The sequence below is a fragment of the Python bivittatus genome, unplaced genomic scaffold, assembly GCF_059951505.1.
Source record: "Python bivittatus isolate LINGU-HERP-01145 unplaced genomic scaffold, Pbiv_v1 ctg000610_np1212, whole genome shotgun sequence".
In the NCBI taxonomy this organism is placed as follows: Eukaryota; Metazoa; Chordata; class Lepidosauria; order Squamata; family Pythonidae; genus Python; species Python bivittatus.
Window position 1 is genome coordinate 21,927,212 of NW_028277088.1, and position 12,766 is coordinate 21,939,977.

A 12,766-nucleotide genomic window follows, 5' to 3' on the forward strand; every position below is an offset into this window, starting at 1 on the left:
ATCTGGACATTCTGTTTTCTGTTTGTGCTCTGCCCATTTCTCCTTGGTACTTGGAGAAAAAGGGGAGAAAGCAAACCAGGAATTGGTGAAACAGGTCCAGCTTACATTGTCTGCAAGGTACCTCTGAATGTTCAACAGTCGAAACAAATGCTGATTTAGCGTTAAGGACCAGTAGAGTTGAAGGTACACATCATGCCAAATCATGGGGTGGGTATGTTTTTGACTTGATGCTGAACCCATACATATAGCTTTGCATTTTGTGGGGACAAGCCAATATGGGTTGTTCAGCAGATAAAAAAATGCATGGCTATGCTACTTGTGAAAGAGGCTTTGTTTGCAATAAAGAGATGTTATTGCTGCCAGGTCAGAATTCAGGAGGTTCTCTGGATAAAGTTTTCTTCATTGCCATCCTTTAGCTGTTTGCAAAGTAAACACACACTGAACAGATGAATTCAATCTAGGGGTAACTTTCTAAAGTCCTTTATACAACAGTTGACTTATTTCCTATTTTCCACAGTCACAACATTATCTCCCGAAATTGGAACTGTGATGTATCCTGATCACAAGCAGGTTAGTTTCCCAAAATAGTTATATAAAATATATTGCGGAAATCCCTTTTTGGCTATGTTAGGAGATCTCACTCACTTATAACTGAAAGACTGCTGCCAAGATATCTGAGAACACTGCATATTTCACATGCCAGTTCCATGTGAAGCTTTGAAGTGTGGCCACGTTAATCTCTTTTTTATTAATCTCAGATCTGCAAGCTACAACATTCAGGTTTGATTGCCTAAATAGCCCAAAGCAAAATTCCTGTTCCAAAACTATTGTTTTGAAAAAAAAATGTTAATGTTATTGGTGGTTCACTAGAGAATCTACTGTCTTTCTAGCTTATTAATTTCCTGTTTTTCACAGCTGGATCAGCAAATTATCAACAGGGTTACATCTAAATAAAGAAATTAAGTGTCTATTCTGATCTTTCTAATGTAACTGTAGGTTAATTCTTGGATCTCTCACTTTATGACTAAAAATGCCTCTTTATGTGCTCCAAACAGATACAGTCTGCATGGTCAGTAAATTTTCATGAACATAGGAGGTATCTGGATGCATTATACTAAATGCCCATCTAGTCCAAGATTCAGTTCTCTTAGTGGTTAATGCATATAGGAATTCCCTAAGTAGGACATAATTGCAGTAGCATTATTCTTCTCACAGTAAGGAGTAGCAGAGGAGGTAGAAATTTGGACTAGATAAACCTTTGATATAAAGCTTTGGTAGTTTTAGTAACATACAGTCATGATCAGTAGCCGTACGTGCTTATCCATTGTGATAAACTCTTTTAAGATAAGTGTTGTTAAAGTGTGGAAAATGAATAAGGAATAGTATGCAAAAGAAATTAAAGACATGAGATAGGAAAGGAAGTAAAACTAAATATACTTTATCCCAAAACCATTTATTCTACCTCTCTATATCATTCATTTCTTGAAAACTCCTTGCTTCTACACATCCATGCGCTGCTTCATACATTGTCTTTTGTTTTTTTAACTTCTCACCTCTCTCTTTATGAAAGTCTCATCAATTCCATCCAACCATAACTCCTTGGTCTTTCCCTTTCTCTTGACCTATTCAATCTTCATATACTCTGTGAATCAATCTTCATTTATTCTCTCTATATGATCAAACTACTTCAGCTCACTTGTTTTGTACTGGTCACTCACTCTTGTGTTCCCATTTATTCAGCAATCAGTCATTCTTGGCCTTATCACTATCCCACATACTTAAATTTTATTATTATTGTTGGTCGCACAGTCAGCCAGTTGCTTAGACTGGATTTGGCATTTTTATCCACCTATTGAGTCCTTCCCAAGGACCTGGGATAGGCAGATGATGTTTGATGGCATTAAAGGTATCATCGCAGGATGTAAGTTGCTGCCTTTTGCAATTGACTGATGGCGATTTTGTCAGTGCCAATGGTCTTCAAGTGGTGCTCCAGATGTTTTGGGATTGCACCTAAGGAACCTATTACTATTGGTAATAGTAACTTTGCTTTCTTTTGCCATAGCTGTTCTATTTGCAGGTCTTTATATTTTGTGATTTTCTCCAGTTCTTTCTCTTGTATTCTGCTGTCTCCGGGCATAGCAGTGTCCACTATCCAGACTTTTTTGTCTTTCTTATCAACAGTTGTTAAGTCTGGGGTGTTGTGTGCTTATCTGTTTGAGTTCTAAAGTCCCAGAGCACTTTAGCATCTTCATTTTCTATTCCTTTGTCAGTTTTGTGGTCCCATCAGTTCTTGCTTGCAGGCAAATGATATTTCAGAGGTGGCATTTACTGTCTGTTGCATCTTTTCAATTCTGGCATTGTTGTTGTTATTTACTCCCTTGATTTTTTTGTACAATTCAAACCAGCATCCATACTCCCTCCTCCTATTTCCCCCACAAAAACAACCCTGTGAGGCGGGTTGGGCTGAGAGGGATTGCCTGGCCCAAAGTCACCCAGTCAGCTTTCATGGCTAAAGGAGGACTAGAACTCACAGTCTTCTCCTTTCTAGTCCAGCACGTTAACCACTACACCAGACTGGCTCTCAATGGTACTCCATTTGCATGGCATTCAACTTTTATATTTTTCCTGACATATTCAATTCTTGCTTCTATATGGACAGAAGCATGTTATTAGCCAGTTTTGCTTTTAAACATTCATTCCACTCAACACAACACATACTATCTAACTACCATTCTACTAGCGTTTTTACATCATGACATTTTTTCATCAAGTTTTCGGTCTTTAGTAAACATTCTACCAAGGTACACACATTCATCTACTTGTTCTAGTCTTTTGCCATTTATCTATAACCCGCAATCATTCACTCTGTTTTTCCTGCAAAAAAATTTAAAAAACTATTTTGTCTTTGATACTTTTCAGATCCATATTCCTTATTACATCATACAGTCTGTATAACATTTGGTGTAAATCATTTGGGTTTTCAGCCAGCAACGAAGCATCATCAGAATACAAAAATACATGCAGATTTGTGACCCGCAAACATTCCTTATACATTTGTTCACAAATATATTGAACTACTAAGGGGACATTACTCACAGATTACTCATCCTTGTTTTACTCCCCACTCAATGTTGAACTAATAATTAAGCATTCTGTTTATTCTCACATATAACTTACTAACATCATATACTGCTGTTATTAAATTCAACTACTAATCTTCATGTCCATATTATGGAAAATATTCCAGAACTCAAGCCTATTCTCTTCATCATACATTTTCTCTAAATTAACAAATGTACAATAAACTTTCTCCCATTCCTACATTTCTCAGTGACCTGAAGAGAAAAATCTGGCTTGCATACCCTCTTTGTAACCTAAAGTTGCACTTCCGAAATATTTCTGTTTGTTACCTCTTGTACCCTTTCAATAAGAAATCTGCCATACACCTTCCCAAGTATATTTAAGGAACTAATCCCCCCCAAATTTTTGCATTCACTGTGGTTATTTTTCACTTTAAGGGAATATCATTGTTCCCTTACCAAGCATGGATGCAGTTCTCACCCAGATATTAAACAAATTGCATAGCCACTCCTTACCTAAATCATATCCATATTTTAATATTTCTCCAGTTACACACAGTTGCAAATTTACCATTTGTCAACATTCTTACAGCATCTGTGACTTCCTTTTCATCATTTTTCTTGGACACTAACATTTACATTATACTGTACATTTCAGTTTTATTATTTGATATACCACTGTCATTCCCATAAAAAATCTCTAAAATACTTCTCCCACCGTTCTTTTGCTTCAGCTTGATCCCAAGTATTTTCACCATTATTATGTTTTATCCTGTTCAGTCTGCTGGAGGCTCCTTGCTTAGTCCTCCTCATTTATTTCCAAAACATTTTTTAATTTCCATCAGAATCACCTTGCATTTTCCTCTCCCTCTTTTATTCTTAATTGTTTCTTGCTTTCTTTGACTGCATTGTTTGGAACTATCTTTTTTTTTCAGTTTACACATTATAAAATATATTTCTTTCCCCAATTTTTGTTATAATTTTAAAAATCTCATTTTATGTAGTAATCCACAGCCTCTTTCACTTCATCATTCCATTAAGGTTTTTTTAAAAAAATATTTCCCATTAGCATGACTCCACATTCTTCTGGGCACTCTGTAACATAATTCTTTTCGCTTTCTTCCCAGCAGCTTCTGCATTTCCTATCCAATCATTCTCTTGGGAGATTGATCTTCCAATCATTTTTCATACAAGACTCATATTTTCTCTTCCTAAATTCCTCCTTCCTCCACTCTATTTTTTTTTCACTTCTTTCCTTTCATGTCAATCTTTTTACAAGATAAACTATCAAAAAATTGATCTGTCTCACATTCAGAATCTTTCTACATCCTTATATCCTTCACTAATTCTCTCAGTCTTTCATCATAAATAATCAGATCAATCGTGCTTTTCAATTCATACTTGTTTCTTGTATGCATGAATAGATTTATCTTTAAACCACATATCTGAAACAGTCATTTTTCTAAGTTGATACTCACCAAACAGTTGCCATTCTTATTTGGGTCTCCAGGTGGCCCAATCACTTTTTCTGTATCTTATCTTGTTCTTACCCATCCAGCTAACATTATTTTTCCCTGCATCACATTCACTCAGTATTTGCAGTTTTCCCACAGACTTATGTGGGGTTCTACAATTATCACCATTCTCTGTAGTATGCATCTGTCAGCTATTTATAAATTCCTGCTTTCATACATGCTCACAGCACTCCAGTGTGTGTGTCTTCGAGTCACTGTTGACTCCTGGTGACTGCCTGGATAAATCCTTGCAGTTTTCTTGGCAAGATTTCAGAAGTGGTTTGCCATTGCCTCCTTCCTAGAACTGAGAGAACTGAGAAAGAGTGTCTGGCCCAAGGTTACCCAGCTGAGAGCAAGTTTGGTATAGTGATTAAGGCAACAAGTTAGAAACCAAGAGACTCTAAGTTCTAGTCCCACCTTAGGCACAAAGCCACAGCATTCCAGATGATACCAATTTATTTTTTTAATTTACATTTTAGCCCTTTCTTTCATAATTAAACCTATACTTTCAGTTCCTTGCATGTGTTTATCAGCTCCACTCCATAAGATCAGATTACTTTCATTTAGATTGATTATACTTCCCAAACATACATGCTCCCTTCCCTTCTGAAAGTGAAGCAACTATTTTGCTTCGTGTTCTGCTCCATAGCTCCTCTTAGCCTTTTCCACAGAACTGAGACTGAGGGGATCCTTCTCCTGCAGCACGTGGAAATATTTTTCCAGGCTGGGCAGCTTCTAGCCTAAAGCCACTTCAGCACACTGTGAAGATTTTTCATGCTTTGGTGCAGTTTGAATCCTCAGAGTACACTGAAGGAACCCATCGCAGAAGCATTTAAGGCAGCACTGAGGAGGAAGGATAGGAGCCTTCTTCCAGTCCTAACTCAAGGTAGTTTGAGATGATGCAGGTTGCTTACTTAGGCAAATTATGTTGCATCTTTGTTTTCACAGAGAATCACTGGATGTCCATAGTGCAAATATTTTGATAGAAGCAAATCTAAGTAATTTTGCACGGGCCTAATTTATAGATATGGACAAGGGATATAGCTTTCTAAGCACTGTCTCTAAATGTCATGCTTAATTTCCGAGGGTTTTTTTGGGAGGGTGGTAGCCCAAAAACCCGAAATTAAAAGGAGCGTATGAAACTTCCTCAGGTACCAGGCACGTAGTAGGCTTATTATACACTTTTCATCTCAAATAATGGAGATATCTTTGACTTTAACATATGTCATATAGTAACATTTCATGTTTTAAAGCTCAGAGTGATCTAATGAGCCTCCCTGAGAATTTTTTACTTTTCTGTAAATTACAAAATAAAGGCCTGGTAAAACCATTTGTAAATTAGCTATCTTTGTTCAGGATAATTATATTTCCATATATGGAATTTATGGTACTATATTTTGATCTAATGTTGACAATTGCATTATTTCACAAAGCTTTTAGGGATTCTATTTAACCTTCTTTTTACTTTGATGTGCAAAAATCTATAAATGGTACAGGAGAGTAGCCTTGGAAATACCGTTCTAAGATTAAAGGCTTGTATCAAGAGGTATCTAATAATTTTAACTCTAAAGTAAAGTTTACAAACGTGAAATGACGGACGGTGTTTTTTCCTCCTCCTGTAACCTGGATCTAGAGGCCTTGATAGAGGATGCTTTAATCTTTGTCCAAATGGATTGTATGAATCAATTGTTGTAATGTTATAGTGGATAATCAAGTTTGCCTACGGTCATTTTTTTTACTTACCAAATTTAAGAGTTTTCTTTAAATGCTTTAAAAAAACTAATAGAGTATCCATACAAACCTTTATTATATTTTGTAGCAGGCATTGATGAACACATTTGTATTTATTCCCTGAAAGCACAGTATTGTCAGTTACTCTACAAGCTTCTGGTTCTGAAGCTTGGAAATTACTTGGTAATAACTTAATTCTTCAGACTCCTGAGAATCCTTATGACCCAAGTGAAAAGAGCCTGTTGTCTTCATTTAGACAACTTAGACCAGTAGTATCTTCCAGGTGATTTGGACTACATCTCAAATAATCCTTTACTGTGTTAGATGGTATTGTGAGACAAAACATGTGGTAGCCTATTCCTGGCTTAGAAGAGTAAACCAAGAGTAAATTCTTGGTACCATTAATCAGCACCAAAATGAGTGTGCCATGATGCAGATCTTATGGCTCAAGTTGATGATCTTCCTAAGCACAGCTTGGAAAACCTTGAATGAGCTTCTGCGCTTATGTTCCCCCTTCCCCTGTTACATATTTCTTCCCTCTACTCCCTTTTTCTCCTCGCTGTAACTTTCTCTGTCATATAAATTGGCAAACCAAAGTTAATCAAATAAAAACTTGCTTTAAAGCGGGACTACATACATAGTTTGCCAATTCAAACCTGATAACGGGCTATGGTTAATGCTAAATAACAAAGAGAGAGGCCCCTCTCTCCTAATGATCTTTCAGTCAGTAATGGACTTTTCCATGTTAGAGAAATTTGTTTTGTAGCTGAGACAATAATGAGTTAAAATAATGTTTCAGACAATCTCAGTTAAAGCAGATTTTTCTTGAGTATGCTCTTTTTGCTATTCTTTAAGAAAAAGAAAAAAAATGATTCTACAGGTGGTGAAGGAACTTATTTATAATGTTTATATAAGGTAATATTTTTTACTTCCAATTATTTCGAAGAGTTCCAATTACTTATAGACATCCCAAAAGAGGTTGACATTCTCAAGGGCAGGTTTTGAAAGATTTAGTAGTAACTGCCAACTTGGACAGTTTCATGGGAGTTTCATGGAAAATAAGGCTATTGATAATGATGAATTGATGCCTATAAATTATCTCCAGTATTTCTCTTGATATCAGTTGCTGAGTACCAAAATGGGAGGCTGTTTTGTACATATGCCCTGCTTGAGGACTTCCACAGTCATCTGGCAGGACACTGTGGGAACAGAATACTAGAATTCCAATAGAATTCTCTTCTATTGGAACAGAATACTAGGCTAGACAGGCTTTTGGTGTGATCCAGAAGGGCTCTTTTTTCATCTTATTATATGACTTATCACAGCTTCCATCTGGCACGTCACTAACTCCTCAGCTGTATTTTTAGAGTACATCACCTTGTGGTTAGGTTGCTTCCATCGAGGGAGCACAACTCAAATGGTTTGCATAAATATATTTGGCTTGATATAAACAGAAGTGCACAACTTTTAAGAGATTATTCAATCATAAACAGCAATTTAAAAGTATGGGATAAACATAGAAAATGAATTAGCCTGGATTACCACCCTTTGCTTTGATATTAAATATTTATTTTCAGAAAGGTGAATATAGAAAAAAAATGACCATAGGTAATGTATGTATATTCATTCATTTATCCACATGAATATCTTGTTTTTAGCTGTTTCTCATTATTTTGGACTGCAGAATTACCACATGGAAGCCACTAGCTTCCTAATGATTTTGATATTCACTTGAGTGAATTCATCAGGCCCAAACCTTATTGCCATTTTTTTAAAAAAATGTATTTTTTTCCCCTTTAGATAACAGTTGCTGATCTTCCAGGATTGATAGAAGGTGCCCATGCAAATAAAGGAAGAGGCCATAAGTTTTTGAAGCATGTGGAAAGGACTAAACAACTTCTCTTTGTTGTAAGAATACACTTTTTATCAGCATTAGCATGTTTCATGTAATTTAGGCTGATTGGCCAACATAAGTACCCATCATTCCCATATATACTTGTGTATAAGGCCATCCGCGTATAAGCAGACCCTCAAATTTTAAACAAAATACCATGAAAAATACAGATTGGCTTACCCGCAGGTGGCCATTTTTCATGGTATTTTGGTTAAAAATTTGACAGTCAGCTTATCTGCAGATGAGCTTATATGCAAGTATATACGGTAATTCATACCATGTTAAACTAATAACTTGTTTATTAAACCATAATTAATTGAGTTTATGCAACATGCTTAGCCAAAACTGAACCTTCCATATTTTGGCAAAGCATAATGTCTGAACTGCAGACGGTTGAAATGTTTTCATGAACATATAGCACTGAGTGCACATTTACAAGTATGAATTCTTTAAGATTTGTGGCAATTCACTTTTGAAATTAAACCTTGGAATCTCCTAGATTGCCTCGCTTATTGTAAATGCTGCAACCAGTGTAGGCCAGAATGCCTGGCAATTTGAACAGCAAGGAATAATTGGTAGTGAATTTTGTGGGTAACTTAGTGGAAGGGGAGCACTTGTGGTACAATTTCCATTAGATCTAGAGAAAGATAAAAGCCAATCATGTAAAGAATTTTCTATAGAATAGACGTATGTAGATACAGTGGTACCTCTAGTTACGAACGCCCCTCCTTACAAATTTTTCGTATGATACGACCAGCTCCAGCCCCAAAAATTTACCTCGTGTTGCGAATCACCTCGAGTTACGAACCAGATCCGCGGCCATTTTCCCTCCCGTGACACACGGTCCGCGGCCATTTTCCGCCCGTTCCGCGTGGTCCGCGGCCATTTTCCCGGCCGTGCCATGTGGTCCGCGGCCATTTTTCCGCCCTGCCGTATAGTCCGTGGCCGTTTTTCCACCCTGTCGCGTGGTCCGCGGCCGTTTTTCTGCCCTGCCGCGTGGTCCGCAGCCGTTTTTCCGCCCTGCCGCGTGGTCCGCGGCCGTTTTTCCGCCCCTGACGCGTGGTCCGCGGACGCCGGAACGGATTAACGGTAATTACATTGAACCTTATGGGAAAATTTGCCTCGTGTTGCGACCAATTCGAGTTGCAACCAGAGTCACGGAACGGATTAAATTCGTAACTCGAGGTTCCACTGTATAATGAAACATAGAAAATTTTATAAATTATTTAATGGTTTCAGTAATGTATAAATTGTTTAGAAATGTTAAAGTGAGTGCTATTTTCTGAAACTGTTGCTTTGTATACAAATATATAACCACATCATTAGCTTTCTTTCACTTCCAGTCATCATTTAGTGAAGAATAATCATGTGAGAGAAAATATTTGTTATTTTTTAAAATTCAGATTGATGTGTCTGGGTTCCAACTTTCTTCTCAAACGCCATTCAGGACGGCATTTGAAACTATAATGTTACTAGCAAAGGTAAAATTACTGTCCCTTTTATGTTCTAACATAAAATTATATATAGTTTTATTTTGAAATATTTATTTATATAACAAGTCTCTTAAAATGATGTTGAGTTTCAGTTATATCATATATCTGGAAATGTCTCCTTGGTATTTCTAGCAACAGCTGATAGTAAAGATGTTGGGCTGATTTGTCCCTGGAATGGTCTGTTTACCTCAAAGCAGTTTAACATGTTTTATTTCGATATACAGTATATATTGCTTTCTATTGACAGTTTCAGATTTGGCAACAATTGTGCAGTCAGGCTTCAAAAGTAGGCACCAAAGTATTTTGAATGAACAAATTCTCACAAGACACTTTGGCTTTTTTTTAAAAAAAAAAATTTAGTGTATTATTTGGGAGTGCCTTTCACTGCCATTCCCTGATACAAAACCAAGGTTTTGTAATCACTGAGTTAACTGGAATTATATACCTGCCTTAACATTATACTGTACTGTATTTATATTTTGTACTGTTAAGTAATACTGCATTATTTGATAGTCAAATACTTTCAAAAGAAGTGTTTTACATGTCCAAATTATATTTGAAGGAGCTAGAACTGTATAAAGAAGAACTTCGAACTAAATCTGCATTGCTTGCTGTGAATAAAATGGATTTGCCTAATGCTAAAGAAAAATTGCACAAGTTAATGGAACAACTGCAGAAACCTCAAAGTAAGATTCACTTTGACCAGTTCCTTTTAAGATAAAGGATAGTTGTATTTTTGGGGTATAAAGAATCAACAAATAATTCATAATTGTGGGAAGAATTAATTGCTCTTGCAAACCAAAAATTCATAGCAGGATTTCCAGTGCCTCAATAATAATTGTGGTCCAAGAAGATGAATGCCAAAAATATTTCTATCTGCATAATAATGAGCTGATGGGGCCATTGCTACCTGATGGAGATGTACATTTAATTATGTTTCCATGATTTCAGGTTCATCATGTTTTCTGTACAGTTGCCCGACAAATTATAGTATTTTAACTCCCATACTCTAGTTATCCTAACTGCAGTTCAAATTATCCTGTTGTGCCATCAAAAACAAATATATTTAAACAATCCTGCCACTGGCCTTCTTTTTATTCTCTTTGTCTTATAGTTGAAACATATTAAATAGAGAATAAAATGACCTTCCTACCTTAAAGTAGGAAATATTAGAGTATATTGAGAAGCATCACCGATCATTTTACCTTTGCATCTTCTTTTCCTCTGTTAGTATATTTTGTAGTGACATTGTACAATTTAATTATCTGTGACATATTTGCTTATTTTCAGATTATTTACACTTGCTTCCACAAAAGATGGTTCCTCAAGTCACTGTCACATTCAAGGAGATCATTCCCCTATCTGCATGTACTGGTGAAGGAACTGAACAACTTATTACATGTTTAAGAAAAGTAATAGATCAAGAAGCTGAAGAAAAGATTGAAAATTATCAGAGGGAGCAACTTCGTGCATTGCATCTCTCAGAAACATAGCACTATGTCCCAATTAAGCCAGTATATCAGTTTTTATAGGACTCTGCTTGGAACCGAATTTGTGCAAATTTGTGATTTGTTCTCTTTTTAAGCATAAATGTGTGTATTTTGTTCTTGTAAAATAGTAAAAACATATCCAATTTTAAATTATGCATCTCATGCAATTTGTAGAATACATTTTAAAACATGTAAATGTGTAATTTTATATGTTGATCCTGGGTTCAGATTTTCTTACAAAAGAGTTCAAGAAGAGTACAGTCATTTATTTTGAAGGAGCAGATCAGTTTATACTACAGACACCTTTCCTGAAATATTTTGGACAGGAATATTTAAATTACTAATAACCATTTATTGGCAATTGTAAGTAATCCTGCACTGGAACCTTTTTCAGCATGTTTGAGCTTATCATATTGGGCAAATCTAGCCAATTATGGTTTATTCAGCCAAACATAGCTTAATATGACATGGAGATTCAGCCAAAGAATGCCATTTAGTGGTTCACACATGTAACTACTTTTGCACTGCATACCTAGCAACGAATGTTACAGATAAAATCTAGTATTACATGATATGAAAATATTTGGGCCTCAGAATACAATGTTGGACCTATGAGGGAGTCCTAAGGGGGGCAGACTGTAAGAGACCTCTTTTTCTATAAGTGGAGGCCTTCCGTGGGTCCCTGTAGAAAGCTGATCCTCACTGTTCCAGGACCAATAGAAACAACTTTTCTAGATGACTCAAGGAAGGCTGTGAATCGGATAATTGACAGCCCCTCATTCCCCTGAATTGTCTCTAGAAATAGTGAACCAGTAATGGAGCTGTACACTTATTTTCCTATTAGTACTGTTGGAAGTGGGGAGTGGGAGGGGGGTGGGAGACCACATTGGAGAAACTGAGAAACCCTCTGGCTGACTTAACACATCCTGCTAAGCTGTAGTTTATTCTAACAATGGTTGATTAAGCTGTAATGGGTTCACATATCCCATCATGCCATAACCTATGGCTCATTAAACATAGTAGCTGGTTTCACCAAGACATCTAACCAGTAGAACTTACCTCTGAATAAACATCCATGAAGTTATGCATAAATGCACTGAATGCAGGGATGGGCAAAATGAGGCCCCAGGACACATGGACCTTGATTCCTTTTGGGCAGCCCTTGGTTTTCCTCTGATCATAGTTGCCGAAAATCAAGGGTGCCCATTGCACCATGTTCAGATTTGTCTGAGACTTTACCCTCCATAAATGTGACCTTTCCCCAGCTCTAATCTAAGGTTTGGCTCTGTGTCTTCCCCCTTTTTAAACAGGAGAGACTTGCTGCATTCCTGTTCCCAAATCAGCTATTGCTTCAAAGCTTGGCTATGTTGGTCCAGATTAGAGTTGTGGGATCTGACAGCTCAAGATCAATAATGAGTCCACCGATGGATTCTGGGAACTAAGCTGTCTTTTTTCCTAACGAAATGTTAATTAAAAACGCCTCTTCAAAAAGAAACTCTTAAATCGCTGCAAAGACACTAAAGACAAGGGGTGCTGCAATTCTGTGGCTGAGTTTTTTTACACG

At 36.7% G+C, this 12,766-nt stretch overlaps 1 protein-coding gene across 2 annotated transcripts in view; it reads left to right on the forward strand.

Moving 5' to 3' along the window:
• The window catches only part of GTPBP10 (GTP binding protein 10), a 16,578-nt gene extending 5,226 nt beyond the window's left edge, over window positions 1-11,352 (forward strand). For both annotated transcript variants that reach the window (XM_007424153.4, XM_088150511.1), the window contains exons 6-10: window positions 518-570; window positions 8,126-8,233; window positions 9,623-9,700; window positions 10,275-10,398; window positions 11,003-11,352. In XM_007424153.4, the coding sequence (XP_007424215.1) occupies window positions 518-570; window positions 8,126-8,233; window positions 9,623-9,700; window positions 10,275-10,398; window positions 11,003-11,205 (566 nt within the window). In that variant the 3' untranslated portion in view covers window positions 11,206-11,352. The remainder of the gene's footprint in view (window positions 1-517; window positions 571-8,125; window positions 8,234-9,622; window positions 9,701-10,274; window positions 10,399-11,002) is intronic.
• Window positions 11,353-12,766: the final 1,414 nt, after the last annotated feature.